We start from the raw sequence: 20,414 nt of genomic DNA on the forward strand, positions 1-20,414 counted from the left end.
TCCTTTATTTCGTTTTATGGTCCCCCCTCCACCCTAAGTGAAGATCTTCCTCAACTTCTTTCCTCTCCTGTCTCAAGAACTGTTCCATTGCTGACTGCATGAGGTTCCGCTGTGACATCCCTTCCTTCGGCATCCAGGAGGAGCTTGACTTCATCCTGAAAGGCAACATCAGCTTTGGCTGGGTCAGCCAGGTGTGTAGGCCCTTCCCCCAGATTCACATGGTATCTGATGGGTCTGCACCAAGTCTTAGGCCAGGTCATTTGCTGAACTCTGAGTTTCCCTCAGAGACAATTCCCTAGCTCCCCTCACCCTAACACTGTCTTGCAGACATTGCAGAAGAAGGTGTTGATCATGAGTGTGGCTGAAATCACGTTTGATAGATCTGTGTATGCCCAGCTTCCAGGACAGGAGGCATTTTTGAGAGCCCAGGTAGTGACTGTGTGGTAGGCAGTGGCCAGGCTGGTAAGAGGCTCCTGATACTAAATCTGTGCTGCTGGTGGGGGGTTGAAAACTTAGAGGGAGGAGGGAGGAAAGTCCCTGGGCAAGACAAAGGTCCTGAAGAGTATGAGTGTTCCTGGATCTCACCTCTTGGAGCAGGGCCTAGGGAAGGAGGGAAGGGAGCTAAAGTTTGGAGAACCCTGGGGAAGTCTGAGGCAACATGAAACCTCATGCTTTCTGATCTCCAAATCAGATGGAGACACTGCTAGAAGAATTTGAGGTCTATAATCCCATCTCCCTCATCGTGGGCAGCTCTGTGGGAGGTCTGCTGCTGCTGGCTCTTATCACAGCCACATTGTATAAGGCAAGTACTTTATTCCACTCCTAACACCACCAGCAGCCAAACCCAGCCCTGTCACAGACAGGATAATAGAGTGAGAATCTGACTATAGTGCCAGACAGGACTAGACACACATTTTGCCTCTAGAATTTATTTACTGTATGTTAGCAAGTTGCTCAACCTCTCTGAATCTGTTTCTCATTTTATTTATTTATATGTGGTGCTGAGAATTGAACCCAGTGCCTCATACATGCTAGGCAAGTGCTCTTTACCACTAAGTTACAACCCAAGCCCCTTGTTTCTCATTTTTTAAATGATAATAAGGCTTACCTCATAGATTACATGAAATTAGGCAGAAATGAGGCCAGGGTATATGTATAAATCTGCCTGCCTGCAGAATCTATGCTTTTCTATTCTAGATATTCAATATATGATAGCTGTTGTTCATATAAATGTTCTGGCACAAAAACATAAGCTTACTTAGTTCTCTTCTTCTCTCTCAGTTTCTTCCTATTCTCATACCCAGTATTTCTGATTTATTTCTTTTCACAGCTTGGCTTCTTTAAACGTCGATACAAAGAAATGTTAGATGGAAAGCCTGAAGATACTCCTACATTAGGAGGGGAGAATTTCACCTATGAGGCACCAAATTTGTCTTTGTCTTAATAATCCACTTTTAAAATTTATCTCTACTTCCATGAGTTAGTTTTGTCCCTACCTATGAATCTACTTTCACATGGATCCGGACTTGCCTGAGCAACCTATCAGGTATTAAGCCACCTTTCTGAGGAGTTGAAAGGTTTTTATATCTGTACATATCTCTTGGACTTTTTCAGGATCAGATATGATGCCAGCATAAATTTTCATATGGATATTTATCATACAAACTGAGAATGTTTATCACATTTTCCTTGTATGGAAGAGTTCTAACCCAGGGATGAGGTTCTAGAAATAGGTAGAGAAACCAAATTGTGGGATTAAAAATGTCCTCTCACTTTCTCTGATACCTGGGAGTATCAGGAGAGAGATTTAAAGGAAGTGTGTGTGTGTGTGAGTGTGTGTGTGTGTGTGTGTGCGCGCGCGCGTGCCAGAGCATATTGGTCTGTCATGGGCTATGCACAGGCTTCAGGATCTTTAGTCATGAAAAGTGGGAAAGGCGGTGGAATGTTCAGTCAGAGCTCATTTGAACCCAAGTTTCCCTTGAATGGGACCCCAAAATCCAGGAGAGCCAGGCTTCCAGAAAGGACTCTCTCATTTCCAGACTAATACAGAAAAGCATCATAGAGAATGACCAAAATATTTCAAATCCAGAATTAGGTCATGACACCTCACACAGAGGACGGCAGGGCCCACATTTGAAATTAGGGCTATCTGTAGATAGCCAGGATTCACAGATGCCTGGGTGTGTCAGGGGAGAGTTACTTCAGGTCTGCACTCCTGGGTTCCCATCGGACCTTTGATCAGCTGCAGACAATGAGGTCGCTGAGAATCTTAGGTTCCTCCTCTAGAGAAGAGGAACAAAATGATATCTGGATTCAGTTATGTGAAAACCCTGTACAGCCTAGAGACCTAAATATTAATGGGTAAGAGAGGGGGACGGAGATTGCCTACCTGTTCACGCAGGTCCCTCGAGCACCTGCCATTATAAGCAACTTGGGAGTAACACGCGAGAGCAACCACGCAGCCCGCGCATGCGCCGAGCCGACAGGCCGAGCCCTGGATAATCGGTGCAGCCCAGCGGGGCCCCACCCAACCCTTCGGCTCCCGCTGTCCCCAAAAAGCCTAAGGACACAAAACTTTCACACCTTTATTGTGCTTGGGATTGTCCGCTGGGGCTTCAGTCTTCGTAGCCCGTGGGCAGAGGGTTGAAGTGGGGATTGTGGAAAAGAGTGTGGTTGCCGTCCCCCCAGGCGAAGGGCTGTAGAGAGAGCCGAGAAGGGACAGAGAGTGTCAGAGCGGCCCCGGGCCAGGGGGTGTCCCCGCACCCCCTTTGCCCGCCCTCTGGGTCCCGCATACCTTGGTGCGAATGCGGAGGTGGTGGTAGGGGATGAACTCTGGGCGCTCGCGGTGGCCTGCGTGCAGCCAGCAGTTGACGGTGCACAGAGCTACACTGGGGAGCGCCAGCACGAAGGTCAGGAGGCGCCAGGTGCTGGCTGGGTGAGAGCAAGGGCGAGGGTGAGAGAGAAGGTCAAGGCCTCCAGGCGGAGGCCCTTGGAAGGTCTGGGGTCGCTTAGCCCGAGTAGGGGGTTGCCCGGAGGCTAGGCGTGTGTGTGTGTGTGTGTGTGTGTGTGTGTGTGTGTGTGTGTGTGTGTAGGAACCAGGTGGGCAAAACCAGTAAGCAAGAGGGTCAGGCACGCTGGCTCCACTCACCTCCTGCCCCTCCGTGGTCTCCCTTGGCTGTGCTGGCCAAACCCCTACTCAAGAACCTCAGAGGCAGAGCCATTGTGGCAAGAGAAGCTGGGAATGGCACTGTCCTTCCACTCTCCTTCACTGAGGCTTACGTTCTCCTCCCCTTTTTTGAGCCAATCACCTGTTGAGTCGGAACTTGGGTGGCTATTTTTAGGGGTCTTCTATATTTAAAATGGGGCCTGACTGGAAGGAGATCCTCTCCAGGCGGTGGGTTTACTGTGTCTTTTATTTTGACAAGGGGACATGTAAAGTACAATATGCTGTTTTTAAAATAGTTGCGGAGAACTAATTTATTCCTTATTCCCAGTGGCTGGCACACAGTAGGCCTTTAATAAGTATTTGTAGAATAGATCAAGGGTCTTTTTGAATCCTTTTTTCCAACTGTAAAATCTATAATTTGTACTTAAATTATTTTTTCTAATGAAGTTTAAGTAAAATAGAAGTGTGCCAGTTTAAAGTCTGACACAAAACAGTCATTTAGTATATGTTTTAATCACAGTTCCTTGCAAAGAACAGAACTCATAACTCGTTTTGAAAGATAAGCAGCTGACAATCTTAGTTAGCTCAGGGTATTTCTGGTACAGCCAGAGAGGCCTCAATCTGCACAGTGAGAAATGAACCGTTTTGAAGGCCACTGCTGAACCCTGGATGCCAAAAACTTCCATTTACACAGCCTTGGGAAGCTAAACTTGCCCATCCTCACCCTGTTTTGAAAATGGTTTCCTTGTGAAGTTTGTTTCCACGGGTTTCTCTCTTTTTAATCCATAAATCATGTGGGTGCACCAATTGGCAATACCTGGTCATTTTGCTTGTGATCTAGTTGCAAGAAAGTCTGGGAAGGTGAGTCTTGGCTTCTGTCTTAGGCAGGCAGGAATTATACTGTGGGGAAAATCCTCAAGAATGGGAAAATTATTCAGAAAATTCTGGGTAGCCACAAATCTAACCAATGTCTTCTGCAAAATGTGTTATTTCACTCTGACTTTTTTGGAGAGAAAAAAGAAAGCATAGGCAGGCCTGCACGCAGCTTGTATCAAGGCAGGTCACCATAAAGCTACGGGACCAGGCAGGGATGAGATCTGCTTTGTTCATTGTCATATCCTCAGCACCCAGCATGGAACCTGGCATGAAATACATGTTCCAAAAATATGTATTTAATGAATGTTTGAACCATCTTCTTTTGGTTAACCCTATAGAAATGTCTTTTCAGAATTTAACAGGATGCCCCCAACATTTATCAAAGGCTGATATGCTGAATATGAATTTAAGAAAAATGAAGAAGGTACAATTTCAAGAAGGGGCTCTATAACTGTACCTCCTGTTGGTTCTAAGCTGAACCACCTTCTTCCTTCTTGTCCTCCCTCCCTCCACCCCTTCTCTTCTTCAATCTTGTTGAATGGTCAAATGTTACATAGCATGGCTAAGTTATTCCTGAGCCCTCACTGAGCTATAGAATTCTTTCAATTGCCTTTTCCCAGTGACTTTGGAGTAGCTGTGGAGATGGGACTTTAAATTTCCCTGGCATCTCCCTCTATTCACAACCCATCAAATCCCTTCTCTTCAGATATACCAACTGTAGCTCCTGAAGAAACAGAAATGACAAGGGGGTGTGTTTAATGGGAAGGCTTGTAGGTTCTCTTTCTTCCCTGAATAGCCCCTCAGGTTTGTTTGCTGACCGTTACCAAACACTTCACTGGAAATTCCAACCCCTTTGGTTAATGCCCCAAGGGCTGCTACTTTGCTGCTGTCGCCATCGTGTGGTGCATTTGACCAAGTACCCAAAGACTTGTACTTAGTTTGTGCTTTTCTAGGCTGATCATACTTCTGTCCTAACTGCCTCTGTGGAGAGGCAGCAGTCTTTGTACTTACAATTATTTCTTAAGTTCTCTCTCACATAAATTAATTGGTTTTCTGCCAAAGCTTCCAAGTTCTAGAGGTTTCATTTGTTCTTTATTTTAGGTAGAGGGAAGAACAAACTTTCCAGTTGTTAAATAGACCCCAGTGAGTAGCATTCCCATCCTTTGTGAGACATACTTCAGCTACTGGTGGTGAAGGCAGAGGGACAACTCTGTCAGTTTCTTTTATGCCTCTTCCTGGGTCATACTATGACTAGATTTTCCAAAGCCAAGACCAATCACAACTTGTGATCTATTAAATATAAATTTTGTGTGTGGTGTCCTAGAATGGAATACTCGAAATTGGAAATGTCCCACAAAAACAATTATATGATGACACAGAACATGGGTTAACTAGGATGAACAGTTGAGAGAGTTGGAAACAAGACAGAATCAATAATGGCAATAGAATGATAGGGTCTTGTGTCATCTTTGAAGAAAAGGACAATAAAATACTATGTCCCTGAAGGGACCCTCCCCACACCCCAAAACCTAGCCAGGTTAAGGGAACAATGAGAGTGAGTCTAGGCTCAAATATCCAGATATAAATTATCCTGAGGGACACTGGCTTTCTCTCGTATGCTGGGAATTAGGGCAAGTTAGTGTTATCAGTACAAAGTGGCTTTTTTGCATTCACAACAAGTTCCTTGGGATGCTGGTCACAGGTAAAAGCAAGCTAAATTGATGATGTCACTACGTCTGTAGCATAATATGTACAACCCCTCTTCTTGTGGTATCAGAGCGCTGTGGAGAAGGAGTGCTTGTCCAGCTGGCCCTCACTGTACAAAGTGTTGAAGGGGGTCGGAGGCACTATTTTATGGTGAAGCACTGGAGGCACCTTGTGAAATGGAAGCACCTGTCCACCCCATTGCCATTGATCTTTCTGGCCAGGCACCTAGACTGTTGCCACTGGATCTTCCCCATAAGTGTTTCTTAGTAAACCTTATATCTCACATCCCATCTTTAGGTGTCTTCTTTGGTCTCTCAGCAACCTACCCCACTACCCTAGCACAACTGGGCTGTAAACATTACAGGCCTCAAGAGGGGTTGTTAGCTCCCTCTACCATTGGGAGGGCCTACAATCATGTTATAATGGACATCTATTATTTTGTATCATGTGCTCAATATATCTGTAAAAGAAAAACTTTAAACAAATTAAACATAACAGAGTTTATTTGAACAAAGAATGATTCATGAATAGGGCACCACTCTAAACTGAAAGGTGTTGAGAGCTCTCCTGTGCAGTGTAGGCCTTGAGCTTTCATCGGCTGAATAGCAAAGTGAAGTACAGAAACAACTTGACAGGTTATAGTTAGGCATTTGCCTTTATTCAACATTGCCTGACAGTTGGTTGCCTGTGATTGACTGGATTTGGGTTGCTTGTGGTGGGCTGAGATTTTGCTGTGACAAATAACAACAACACTCCCAATTTAGATTTTGGTAGTTTTCATATTAAATTCCATTGTAGTTTGTTGGGTAGAAACTCAAAGTATGGAATAGTCTCAGGCCAATGGACTCTTATTTATTGTATTTAACATATCCATGTCTTCTTCTTCTGATAATAGTACCAAAGAGTCTCTTTGTGAAACTACTACCTTTTATTTCAAGTTCACAGTCCATTTGTGGTTGACTTCCTTCTCAAGCTCTATGAGGGGACACATGATCCAGGCCTAGGCAATTAGAATATTCTGTTCTCTTGGTTATGAGTGATTGGTTTAGGGAGGAACTGAAGTCTATGGGTCATGAATTTTGGGACTTCTTTCTTATACTATTGAGACATGGAGCTGCTGGAACCTCAGACTGGAGCAGTAGACTGAAGCCAATATTGAGACCATTTTTAATAGCAGACCAAAAGATGGGGAAAGATTTTGCCTTGTTTTTTGGGTCCTAAATAAAGATGTGCCAGAATTTATAAACTTCTGTACCCTGAATTTTCAGTTATGTGAAATAACAAATCTTCCATTTTTAAAACTCAGTTTGAGATGGGGTCAGGCATGGGAGTGCCTGCCTGTAATCCCAGCAACTCAGGAGGTTGAAGCAGGAGAACTGCAATTTTGAGGCCAGCCTGTTCAACTTAGCAAGACCCTATCTCAAAATAAAATTTAAGGGCTGGGGTTGTGGCTCAGTGGTAGAGCACTCGCCTAACACAAGTGAGGCCCTGGGTTTGATCCTCAGCACCCACAGGAAGAAAAATAAACAAATAAGGTAAAGGTATTGTGTCCATCTATAACTAAAAACATTTTTTTAAAAAAATAAAATTTTAAAAGGGCTGGGGATGTAGCTCAGTGATAGAGCACTCTTGGGTTCAATCCCCAGTACCACAAAAATAAATAAATTTGAGTTGAGGTTTTATGTCTTAGTTTATTGCTAAAGTCTGTGAAACTACAGCATATCTCTAAACTTTTATCAGCAAATTTGTTCCCTGTACTGTGATCTATGTTTTATTGAGGATTTTTTGCCTTCTTTTGGAGATAGATAAATGTTCTGGGGTATGTATGCCTTTAATGAATTAAATGTAATGGGCACTTGAGGGAATTTAATATTCATTAAAATAAAGTTAGTCAAACAAATTACACATTGGGAGATAGCCCAAATTGCAAAATATGTAATGGCTGAGGCTTTATACTTTTATTTTTTCCATTTCATAATAGTGTAATGTTACATTACAAAATAAATTCACATGCTACAACCTGGTTTCCCTCAAATCTATATCTAATGCTGAGGACACAGGGTTTTGGCTGAGCTGACCACATCTGCACACTTGTGCTCAGTTGATCTCATGACTGGTAGAACTCAAGCCAGAGCTAGAATTAACCATGGGACAGAGGTTGAAGTGGCTGTTCCCTTGTGAGACTTTTGTCTCACATTCTATATGCTGTGTGCATTAGACAGTATAAAAGGGGCCCTGAGATCATGGCTTATTAATCTCAGATATTTTCTAAACCAGTATTTTAACATTAGCAAGTGCTGATTATTAAAGAGATATTTTGAAGGCCTTTTTCTATTATCACTGATGCTGCTAAAAATTTGATGTGACCATCTGGTAATTTGTGGTAATCTCATTACTCCAAGTTGGTGGATGAAATGCACCTGACCCAAATAAAGAACATTGTTTTTAGTTGCTTTTCTCTATTATCACTGTAGAATAACCATAGAATCATTGAATGACAGGCAAGGTAACCAGGAAGACATAGATTGGGTATCATCACCTTCATGATCACCTTAGTTAACCTTTTAAGTAGGTTCACATTGTATCATAGGAGACAACAATGATAAAAAAAAACCTGGATCTTAGCATAAAAATTTGTATAGAGAAAAACAAAAAGAGAGACAGAGAAGCAAGCAAGAAACAGGGGCAAAATAAAAAGGGGCTGTTCATCTGAGCTGCCAGCTTTATTTATATCTATAGGTTTCATTAGATCATTGACGTCATTAGTACATATTGCTCATTGTATAAAGTTACTATTCTGTGGGCAGGTTTAGGTGCAGTGACACATTGGTGTTGTCTAAGAGAGTTCCTTTATTCCCAGAAGCTGAGTGTTTGAGATTAAGGTGGAGGCCTCCTAGTCCAGAGCCTCCTCCCAAAGGACATTACCATAGCAGCTAGGCACTGAGCATGTATTAGTCATCTTACTAGTTCCAGGGAGAAACTGCAGAATATCCAAATGAAGATAACAGAGCACCTGTTACCCTCCAGGAGTTTTCTCACTAGAGGAACGCTGCCTTGTACATATCCACAGCCAGAATCCTTACAAACTTGACCACCTGGTAAAATAATTAGAGTATAAACGAACAACACTAAGGACCAATGAAACAAAGAGTTGGTTCTTTGAAAAGGTAAGATAAAACCAAGGTTGATAAACCTGTGGTCAAACTAAGCAAAAGAGAGAGAAGACCCTAATTAATATAATTAGAGACAAAAAGGGATATTACCAACAGACACAACTGAAATCCAGAGGATCATTAGGAACTATTTTGAAAAGTTAAATTCTAATAAATTGGAAAAATACAGAAGAAATGGATAAATTTCTATGACCTACACAAAAATCTAAACAAGCCAATAATAGGCAGTGAAATTAAAACAATAATAAAGTCTCCTGACAGAGGCTGGGGTTGTGGCTCGGTGGTAGAGCACTTGCCTAGTAAATTCGAGGCGCTAGATTTGATCCTCAACACCACATAAAAGTAAATAAATAAGATAAAGGTATTGTGTCCAACTACAACTAAAACAAAAATATTAAAAAAAATAAACTCTGCTGACAAAGAAAATCTCAGGACCAGATGGATTTGTAGATACCTTTTACAAGAACTAATACCAATGCTCCTCAAATTATTCCATGTTATAGTAGGGGAAGGAGCACTTCCAAACTCATTCTATGAAACCAGTATCATGATGATTCTAAAACTGGATGATTATACATCAAGGAAAGAAAATTACTAATGAACATAGATGTAAAAATCCTTAATACTTGCAAACTGAATTCAACAATACATTAAAAAGATCATATGTCATGATCAAGTTGGTTTAATTCCAGGGATGCAAAGATGGTTTAACATATGCAAATCAATAAATGTGATTCATCACATATGTAGAATCAAGGACAAAAGTAACATGATCATCTTAAAATATACAGAAAAAGCTTTTGACAAAATTCAACACCCTTTATGATATAAAAAAATCTGAAGGAAGTAGGAAGGAACTTGCCTAAACATAACAAAGTCTATATATAACAAACTCAAAAGCCAACATCATATCAAATGAAAAAAAACTAAAGGAAGAATTTCCTCTGAAGTCAGGAACAAGACCGGATGTCTACTCTCAGCACTCCTATTCAATACAGTACTTGAAATTTTAGCCAGAGAAATTAGGCAAAAGGAAGCTGGGTACAGTGGCTGTAATCTCTGTGGCTTGGGAGACTGAGGCAAGAGGATCACGAGTTCAAGACCAGCCTCAGCAACTTAGCAGAGACCTTGTCTCAAAAAATTAAAAAAGGGCTGGGGATTTAGCTCAGTGGAAAAGTACCCCTAGGTTCAATCTGCTATACCCCTCAAAAAAAAAGAAAATAAGAGAAATAATTTAATATTAACCATTATTATTAATACATCACTTTATATTACTCATGTCCATACCAAGAACATATTTCAATAATATACCTTTGTTTACCACCTGCCTAATTCTTTTACTCTGTAGACTGTGAGATTTAAGGAAAAGGAGAGCAAAGAATTCAAAGGGGGGAAAACCCCAAAAACAATGACAAGAAAAAAAAAACTCACCAATATACAAAACCTCCAGCATTTCTGAGGACAATTGATATGTAAAAGAAAATCTTTTAGAAGCTAGTATGGGTGGAAGAAAGGAAATGTATGGCTGTTCCACAGGTGTACCTGAGAAGCTATACAAGGTCTCACTCAGACCTGCACTGCATGGGTTCTTTGGTGTCTGGCAAGGTTAGATGGCTGGTTGGAAGTCTTCCCACACTGGAGGCACTGGTAGGACTTCTCTCTAGTGTGTGTTCCATGGTGGTGGAGTTTGGCGCTCTAAAGCCACAGAATGGATAGGACTGGTCTGCATTGAGTCCTCTAGTTTTGATTCAGAGTAGCCTGTTGCCTAACTACTTCCCACAAGTTTCACACTTGTATAGCTTCTGGGTCTCATCACCCTCAGCCTCCTGAGTAGCTAGGTGGGTAGTCTGATGGTGCCTGGTCAACTTCTAGGCCTCCTGGAAGCACTCTTGGCACCTGGGGCAGGTAAAAGGCCATTCCCCTGAATTCATGTTCCTGTGGTTGATCAGGAGGACATGCTGAATTGAAGCTCCAGCCATACTCCACACAAAGATGTGGTTTTTCAGCTAAAGTGCATCTTTCTGTGATGCATCAGGAAGGAACTCAGAGCAGATGTAAGGCTGCTCATCTGTATGGGTGCATTGCCTGGGAAACTCTTCCCACACTGAGAACAGGTAAACTTGGCAGCCATTGCTTCTGGTTCACCACAGGGATAAACTTGGAATCTGGATTCTGCATGAGTCCTGGGGTAGATGCAGCACTGGGAAAGGAGAGTAGAGGAGGAATGGGGGAAATTTGATATGTTGGGAGTGGAAATGCGTACATAAGTGAAGGTGTAAGGATGGGGTGAGGTAAGGAATCTGGGGAAAATGGGTCTGATCAGAGGTTGGAGACTGAGTAGGGTGGGCGGCAGAATCAGTCAGTGTGTTTGAGGGGATAGGATAAAGGGGCATGAATAGGAAGAGATAGAAATAGACGGACCTGAACATCTGATGGGCTGGAGCAAGGGGAGGACTGGTATGGCTGGAGCCTTGGTGCGGGGGTGAGGGGGTGCCTGAGGCTGGTGCCAAGCAATATGGTAGTTGAGTTTGGTATGGAGGCTGAAGCTCTCCTCTCACTCCCCACACTTATAAGGCTTCTCCCCTGTATGCAGGCAGATGGGCTGGGTGAGGGAGGTCTTCTGACTAAAGCTATCTCCTCAGGTGGAGCGGTAGAAAATACATTGACCTATATAGACTCTGGTGGCATATCAGCTTCAACTGATCCCTAAAAGCCTTCACATACTGGGGACAGACATAGGACTTTAACCCAGTATGCATTCCCTGTTGAACCAGCAGCAAAGAGCTGCCCATGAAGCCCTTGCCATGTTCCCCACAGATATAAGGTTTCTCCCCAGAGCGGATTTTCTGGTGCTTAATGAGTTTGGAGCTTTCACTGAAAGTCTTACTACACTAGGGACATTGGTAGGGCCTTTTGCCAGTGTAGACCCTTCTGTGCTGGATAAAGGATGCATTCTAAGCAAAACCTTTCTCATAGGACCTGCTTATCTCTCTAGCAAATCCGCTGATGCTGAAATAGGTTGGAATGTTGGCTGAAATGTTTTCCACAGTTGGGACAGGATTAAGGCTTCTCACAAACATGACTTTGAAGATGATGGGTTAGAGAGTAACTGTTCAGGAAACTCTTGCTACAGTCAAAGCAGCTATAACATTTCTCACCAGGCATAGGTTTCCTGTGGCCAGTGAGTTCACAGTCTGGGAGTTGTACCCAGCCCCAAAAGTTTTGGCAGTCTATGGCACCAAGCGGTTGCCTTGAGATTTTCCTAATTTAAGATTCTGAATGTGTTTCTTGAGACTGAGTCCCCAAAATAGGTAACACTGTTCTTGGGCAAATCCCTTGATATCCTCCATCACAGTGTCCTTCCTCATGAATAAGCTTGTCCTCATTGTTGTTTCCAGGTCCTTGGAAGAAAATAGAGATTTCAGATTCATTATAATTCTCTTCAGAGAGGGAAAGTAAACTATACAAGGCATTTTTACTATAAATCTGCAACGGATTTGAGCATGGTGGTGCATGCCTGTAATCTCAGCAATTTGGGAGACTGAGGCAAGATGATAGCCAGTTGGAGGACAGCCTCAGCAATTTAGCATGACTCTCAGCAACTTAGCAAGACTCTATCTCAAAATAAAAAATTAAAAGTGCTGTAGCACCAATCCTCAGTGGCCCTCTCCAACCAACAATAAAACCCCAAAACAACAAAACAAAAAAGCTGCTGCAAAGGAGGCTTTGTTTTCAGAATCATATAATCAATGTGGCCTTTTTTTTTTTTTTTTTTTTTGGTACTGGGGACTGAACCCAGGGGTGCTTAACCACTGAGATACATCCCCAGCGCCTCCTTTTTTTGGTGCTGGGGATTGAACACAGGGTCTTGTGCATGCAAGGCAAACACTCTACCAAATGAGCTATATCCCCAGCTCTGACCTCCAGGCCCTTTTTAATTTCTATTTTGAGACAGGGTCTCACTAAGTTATTAGGGCCTCACTAAATCTCTGAGGCTAGCCTCCTGAGATACCGGGAACCAATGCTTCTTGATTGTAAGATTTATTTTAATGTATCAACTGGGGTTATCAGATTTCAGTGTTCTATTTTTAATGATTCCATTTATATGAAATTTGACAAAACTAAATTTATAGAGGCAGAAAGCAGGACCAATGGTTGTTATCTAAGAGCTGGGTCGGGGAGGGAGCAGAGGACTGCAGAAAAGAACTTTGATGGATAATGAAATATCCTTTATTTTGAGGAGTTGAGATGGTGGTTACACAAGTATATATACTCATCAAAATGATGAAATCATACACTCAAAATGGGTGCCCTTTATATGAAATTTATACTTCATTAAAGCTGTGAGCAAAGATGTGGTAAACTTTTCTGAGATATATAGTGGACAGGAGTATCAGTGCTGACTAGTCAATTATTTTGAAAAGATTTTATTAAATTATAAATAAAACCATCAGTTTAAAACACTAATACTTATAAAGTACTTATGTGCCAGGTACTGTTCTAAGAGTTTCCACATTGATCAAACTTCACAACTCTCCAAAATGATGTGTACTTTCTTTCTTTTTAACTTATGAACATTTTCTGATTATTGTGTTTTTTCATATTTATACATATAATTCTGTAATAATTTCATTCTTTATGGCTGAGTAAAACTCCATTATGGATATATACACCACATTTTCTTTATCCATTCATCAGTTGATAGGTTTATTCCATAATTTAGAGATTGTGAATTGTGCTGCAACAAACATAAGTATTGTATTTTATTCATTTCCATTATTGTGGGAATACATCGTTAGCACAGAGAATGCTGTCATTAGTATCTTCGTGGCACTGCGAAGAGGTCATTTTTTTTCCCTTGTTGAATCTTTTGTGTAGAAATTATTCCCAGGAGTGCAGCTGCCGCCCCATATGAGAAAGGGAAAAGCAGAAACTCTTATAATAGTAAGAACTGCGGGTCTGTTTGCTAGTACCCAAGACTGGTCTAGGCACAATGACCATGACCCATTTCATGGTTTTGAGAGCCCCTAAGAAGACCAAAGTAATCCTGGCAACTCTTCTGTGGAAACCAGCAGGGACATGATAGTGACATTAATCTTCGTGACAATTACAAGTGCCACCGGCTACCAAAATTTTTGATATAGTTAACCATCATAACTTGTCATTCTTTCTGTATTATTATAGCTGTCCCTTCCTACATTCACTGTCACTGGTCTAGACCAGGCTTTATTTATCCCATTCATTCCTAGATGATCAAGTTTTCTAGTTGGTCTTTTTTGGTTTGTTTTCTCTCTCAATTATCTTGTACAGGATATCAGACATGTTTGTTATTGTTAGGTTAGTGCTTCCTGTATTCCCTACAGGGAACACAAAGAAAATGTTACAATTTGAGCAGTACACTGGGATGTTAAGGCTGCTTCCAGACCAAGATTAAAGCAGTGGTTCTCAACCCTGGGTGCAAGTTAGAATTTTTACCCAGGACCTTTAAAATTTTATTTTACCCAGGATGCACCAGGAGTAATTGCCAAGGTTGAGAAATTTTGAGTTAAAAGGCTAAGCTCATCCTCAGTTACCTCCACAGCTTATTCTTTTTTTACGTCAGGGTAAATTTAGTTTCGCCTATTGTTGAATTTCATATAAATGGAATCATGCAAAATGATTCAGGATATTAAGGCTGGACTCAACAGTAAGATAATGGCAAAACTTAACCTTACCATATGGAACAAACTTTTGGTCACAATGATGTGGTGGAAGTTTTGAGAAAAAGCTACGCGTGTCAGAAGGTGGGCGTTTAGGCCTCTATATATGCAGGGGCTGGCAATGGTGGGGTTAAGGGCTGAATCCCATGAAGGACTTGGGCCAGTAGTAGGAGGTCGTGATTCCAAGGCCAGGTCGGGGTGCGTTGCAGCAGGTTACCATTTAGGATATGTTAAAGCGGGGAACGGGTTAGATCATGGGATAACTGGGCTCCAGGAAGAGCATGTAGATGGTAAACTGAAACACTCCAATGTGTTTGCGCAGATTCTAAACCTTCTCGGGATAGGGCTCGGGGCCTTGGCAAAGGCACATGTTCACAAATGCCTCCTTTCTTCAGGTAGCAGGCATCAAGCCCAGGCAGCTGCCCTTCGCTCTTATCCATGGCTGCCTGCCTCCTGGAGGTGCAGTCAAGCGGGAGCTAGTCACCCTCTCTCTCCTGAGAGGATCGGACCCTAGCTCCGCACCCTAGCAGCGCAAAGAGGGGAGGGAACGAGGCGAAGGACCCTTGGCAGCAGCCTTCGTGGGCTTACTGGGAAGGGAGTCCCCACAAAGGGCCCTGGGAGGGGGAGGTTGACCGGGGCGCCTTAAAGCCATCCATGTGGAGGTCCCCACAGCCCCACAGAGGGTCCTGAGCATCCTCAGTTAGCCCCAGCCAGGGGAGCTCCATTCCCGGCCGCCTTGCTTTCATCTCTTTTCCCCCAAGAACTTTCCCCTCCTTTCTCACTGGATTCCCAAGTTGGACGAAGTGTTCAGGGCAGTCCGTGCACCACCACCGCGAAGAGCTGCCTAAGACCCGCCCTGTTCCAGCCCCTAACAAGAAGAGGGAGAACTAGGAGCTATCTTTCCTCGGGGAAAAATTTTAGATCCCTGCGCACCACCTTAGGCCACGTCAGTTAGGGATCCTCCCAGCTGCACTGAGCAGGTCGCGTCACACACAAGTGATGGCGCCGGGGAGTGGAGTCTGAGCTATGCGCACGCGACAGCTCCGCCCCTCCCGGAGTGCGCTCCAGCCACTGAGCTTCTAGAGGGTTGAGTCACCAGGGAATCAGGAGAAGTGCGAGGCATCAGGCAGAAAAGCCTTCCAGGAATCGGAGAAGGTTTGCCCAGGTTGAAGGGGAACACTGGGTTGCTGGAATGTAATCTCTTGGTAAGATGAGGCATTGACCTTTGGCACTTGGCACGTTAACTTCTGGCACAGAATTTAAGGAGGCGCAAAAAAAAAGCTTTAGTAATTAATGTGGGCAAGGAGGCCCATGCCTGTAATCCCAACAACTTGGGAGGTTGAGGCAGGAGGATCACAAGTTTGAGGCCAACTTGGGAGGTTGAGGCAGGAGGATCACAAGTTTGAGGCCACCCTGGGCAACTTAGTGAGACACTGTCTCAAAAAATAAAAAGTGGTGGGGATTAGCCCAGGAGTGTCCCTGGAGTCCCTCAGTCTGGGAGTAGGGAGACTTAGTAATCAATATAAACAGCATTTTAATTTCAATAGCTCAAAAAATTACTGCAAAAAAAAAAAAAACACCCAATAATGAATAAAATACCTAAATTCTAAGAGACTATTCTACCCTGCATTTTCATGACCCTGACTTACTGGTCTCATTATAATGCCTGGCTGGCCCTACATCCAATAAATTTTACTTACCAAAACAAGTGCACAGGCTGTGGTTTGCTGATTGTTTAAATTTTGCATTAAAATATTATTTCTCTTGATTGCTATTTTGGCAGCCACTTAAATTTTGCATTAGAGATTAGTGCCTCACTTTTACCCTATTCCTGCTTCTGCCAGATACCCTCAGATCTGGGAGCCACATCTCGGTCCTGGAATCAGGCAGGAATTGGGCTTCAAATGGGCAGCACTCTGATAGTCTGAATTTTGCCACCCATTCTAAGATACTTTGGGCCAGTTGTGCCCCACACCAGCCTCAGTCTGTTATCAGCAGCTTAGCCTAGGAATCTTGCTTGATTTCCAGTTGGCTGGATTCCTCCACATGGCTGCATAGGAAATAGGCAAAGGATGGAAAGGGAAAAAATGAATTTTATGCAGTTTGATTAAACTGGGGAGAAGCAGCTAGATTGCTTCTCTGCCAGCAGTTACAATTAATGGAAACAAAAACCAGATAATGGGGCTGGGGCTGTAGCTCAGTGGTAGAATGCTTGCCTAGCATGTGTGAGGCCCTGGGTTCGATCCCCAGCACCACACACAAAAAAGTAAATAAATAGAATAAAGGTGTTGTGGAGCCAGGGGAAGTCAGGTAATGTACCTAAGTAGATTTAGCCAGGCTATGTTAATCAGAAACCTGTTAGTCTTAACTTCCTTGGCCCTTAGCCACAAGGAGAGTGGGGTGTGCAACCCTTCAACCTTTACTTTTGTTACAGAACTGGGGCCTTCCAGGAAACTGAGGCAGCATGAAGACCCCACTTCAAACCCCAATTTTTGGAATCAATTCAGAAAGATTTCAGACATGTTGATCAAAGTAACAGAAATGAGTTTATTAAAGGGAACACTCTCAAGGAGAGAGAGTGAATCCTCTCAGAAGAGAGGCAGAGTGCCTCCCCTGCACTGCAATTTTATTAGGGATCCCAGAAACATTTCCAGAGTCCTGCCCAGGTCCACCTCTTGATTTTTGACAGCGGGATGACATCAGACTTTTAAGTCCCCACTGCCACAACTTCAGTTCTAATTGTATTCTTAATCATTTTTACAGGTACTCTTTCATAAAAAAGAGGGTTTTTTGTTGTTGTTGTTGTGACTGGGCATGAATGAAACCAGGGCTTCATGCATGCTAGGCAAGTACTCTACCAACTGAGTTGTCTCCAGCCCTCATAATACAAAATGTTTGATGGGATTAAGATCTTTCCTGGGAGTTGAGTGTATGAGTTTGGGTACATGTGCTTGGAGAACTCTGATTTTTTATTTCCCAGAGGCCTCCTTGACATCACTCCTGGAGCTTAGCAAGATTCTGGATGGGGAAGGCTGGCAAGTCTTGGGGAGGTCACACTGATATCACCGGTTATTGGTGACAAGTTCTGCTTCCTCATGTGTTTAAGTATAACATTAGAGAAGCATGCAGAGACAAGCATACAAAGCAAGGTTTATTTAAAAAGAGACTTCTTCTGGGATGGATGAAGAGGCCAGAGCTGGTATCCCAAGAAGTGAGAGCATACTGCCTTTTATATATCCTAGATTTTCTTTGTTCTCCTGCTCTCTTCCTTCTTATCTCTCTCCTTCCTGTATACATGACTAGGCTCAGGAGCATACTAGGTTCAGGAAATGCTCCCATGGAATGGCCAAAAGGTGAGAAGCAGATGGGTTGGAGGGGCCAAAGTAGAGTGATCCAGGCAGGAAGGGGGTCCCCATGCATTAATTAACAACTTTTACAACTCTCTATAGGGAGGAACAATCCCTGGAACAGGTTACCTTAGCAACAGGTTGGAGCAGGGGCAGGTAATTTTGATAAAAGTGGAGAAAGAGCTCTCAAGGCTTTAACATTTCAGTTTCTCAGGGGTGGTCTCCAACTTGCCAGACCCAAGTGGCCTTCACTCTAGACCCAACCAGGATCACCTACCTATCTGTACTGACTGTTTTTAATTCTGGCTTCAACACATGAAAGTCCTCATCACCAAGTTCTTCACTCTCATGACCCCAGTTGGAGCTTCTGTTTCTTGCCTCCTCCCTTCCAACTCTGAGCAACTATAGCACAAGGGCTGAAGTGGGTCTGGGAGTCAAGGAAGGTGACAGGCAGCATGTCCATGATCTGGAGAAGCCAGTGTGGGGAAGCAGTGGAAGGAAAGAGGAGGGGAGGCTTTGTGGACATTTCCCAGAAGTAGAGTCATAACTTTTGAATTCCAGCCCCCAAACCAGGACTTACCTTAGACATTTTCAGAGATCTTCACACTCCTAGGATTAAACTTGGCCACGGTAGAGAGGGAAGCATCTTATTAGGTCAGAAGGGGTTGTCACATTCCTGGACTTCTTGCTAAGGACTTCTCCCCTACCCTTCATGGGTTGCTGAGGGGTCAGAAAATCCCCAAACTCCTCTTTTGCCTTGGATCTGGTCAGCAATCCTCTTGCCCACAATACTATTTCCAAGTGATCCCCTTTGCCCTTTCCTAGGCATTCCCCTGGCCCCCATGCAGAAGTTAACTGCTCTGGGAACTTCAGCCTTTTGGCTGGGCTGGGGTAGGAAGTGGGCAGGTCTTCCCTAAGCCAGCTCATCCATTCCTGGTACAGTCTTCCCCTCATCTTCTACACCCTTGGGAAATAGACTTGTTATGGAAATTGCACTCAGCAAGAGACCAAGCACCTCTCAGAGAGTTGCCTGTGGACTGAGATGAGCTAGTGCTCTTAAGTTCTGGGACTGGAGCTGAGGTTACATGGGGCTTTTATAGGAAAACTGACATCATTTCTTAACTGTTACAAGATTAGTGGGTTTGAATTCTTGGTCTGTGAGACCAAAGACCATGCAAAGAAAATTTATGAGAAGAAGTTCAGAGGTGTAGAACAAGACAGTAAAACACTAGTGAGTGTTATTGCGATATGGCCTTCACCACAGACAGCAGCAACTCAAGATGACTGAGTTTATCTCCCTAAGAACTATATTTCTAAGAACAAAACCTAAGAGGTTATAGTTTAGACAGTAGTTAATTGGCATAGCAATTAAGTGTGGAGTTACATTCTACAAAGTTCAGAAAGTTTCAAAACATAAGAAACAACTCTTTTTAAAGGAACCTATCTGGCCTTGAAAGCCTACCACAGGGATATAAACATTCCAAGAGAGGGAGACTCCTAGAGAAACCTATTTACAATCCTATAGGTAGGTTCCCTGAAGAGAAGCTGACATTGGGGAGTGGGAGGATTAACTTTTTCTTCATCAGACCCACATCCCAGGGAAGAGAAGCTGCTAGACAGCAATTAGGCCTTTCTCAGGACTCTCTGTACCTGTCCATATGGATGCTGGGACTTAGCAGGTACAATGCATACACAGTCCCTATGCTCCTGGAGTGTTTATGGCCAAGTGAGAAGGGAGTTGTCCTGGGGTAAGGGGGCACTGCTCCAGCATCCCATAACATCACAATAACACTCGCTAGTACTCCAAAAGTACCTGCCTTACCAGTTCAGCTTAGTGATAAGTAGGACTCCTGTTGTCAGACCATGGCCACGTGCAACCCCACAACACCAGCTTTTGCATGATCCACTAGACTCACATGGGGGAACCTAGATTCCAGGTCTTTATGAGATCAATAGAATTATAATTGTACCACAATCGTTCTTATGTCCAGAACTAGATAGATGACCAGCCATCCTAGGAAGACAATGTTATCTCACTCCCAACCCTCCCCACTCCACTCAGGCCTTAGCATTTAAGAGTGCTTCCACACTTGTTTGCTTGTTGATTCCCAAAATAACTCAGTGAGGAGTGTCTGGGATGTGGCAGGTACATCTCCTTGAGGCCTACAGGGCCCAGTACTCTGACCTCTGACCAAAGCACGTGAGTCTGCTCTGCCATCTTTCAAATTGGGAAAGGAGCTTTAATAATAGACTGAAATCACCATACAGGGCTCAATTTAGGGGACAACTATGGATGGGGAGCAGGAAGTCAGGTTCAAGTCTGTCACTGGGGGTGGGGGCAGTGAGGGGAAGGGGAAAGGAAATAGGAGGACAGGGAGCAAGAAGTGATAGAAGATCTTTCTCACCCATGATAGTGGTTTGGGGACTGTAACCCCAAATGTATTCT

The 20,414-nt window shown here is 43.4% G+C and overlaps 2 protein-coding genes across 3 annotated transcripts in view; one reads left to right on the forward strand and one right to left on the reverse strand.

The window, feature by feature from the left end:
• Itgad (integrin subunit alpha D) overlaps positions 1–1,961 on the forward strand; it is a 29,744-nt gene extending 27,783 nt beyond the window's left edge. The window contains exons 27-30 of the mRNA XM_026400376.2: positions 78–191; positions 328–429; positions 692–802; positions 1,331–1,961. Of these exons, the coding sequence (XP_026256161.2) occupies positions 78–191; positions 328–429; positions 692–802; positions 1,331–1,444 (441 nt within the window). The 3' untranslated portion in view covers positions 1,445–1,961. The remainder of the gene's footprint in view (positions 1–77; positions 192–327; positions 430–691; positions 803–1,330) is intronic.
• On the reverse strand, positions 54–3,282 carry Cox6a2 (cytochrome c oxidase subunit 6A2). 2 transcript variants are annotated; one of them, XM_026400378.2, is made up of 4 exons: positions 3,149–3,282; positions 2,795–2,931; positions 2,584–2,696; positions 54–155 (listed from the first exon to the last, which is right to left on the reverse strand). In XM_026400378.2, the coding sequence occupies exons 1-3, from the start codon at positions 3,219–3,221 to the stop codon at positions 2,616–2,618; spliced, it is 291 nt and encodes a 96-aa protein (XP_026256163.1). In that variant the 5' UTR covers positions 3,222–3,282; the 3' UTR covers positions 54–155; positions 2,584–2,615. The 2 variants fall into 2 exon arrangements, with proteins under 2 accessions (XP_026256163.1, XP_026256162.1); XM_026400377.2 differs by lacking the exon at positions 54–155 and adding an exon at positions 2,060–2,282.
• Between the last annotated feature and the right edge of the window lie 17,132 nt (positions 3,283–20,414).

Source organism: Urocitellus parryii, chromosome 9, assembly GCF_045843805.1.
Source record: "Urocitellus parryii isolate mUroPar1 chromosome 9, mUroPar1.hap1, whole genome shotgun sequence".
Taxonomy (NCBI): Eukaryota; Metazoa; Chordata; class Mammalia; order Rodentia; family Sciuridae; genus Urocitellus; species Urocitellus parryii.

Coding starts and splice junctions, on each gene's coding strand:
- Cox6a2 (XM_026400378.2), bottom strand. CDS start 3,221: ATGGCTCTGCCTCTGAGGTTCTTGAGTAGGGGTTTGGCCAGCACAGCC. Junction 2,932..3,148: donor AGACCACGGAGGGGCAGGAG/GTGAGTGGAGCC, acceptor GCTCTCACCCAG/CCAGCACCTGGCGCCTCCTG. Junction 2,697..2,794: donor ACCTCCGCATTCGCACCAAG/GTATGCGGGACC, acceptor CTCTCTCTACAG/CCCTTCGCCTGGGGGGACGG.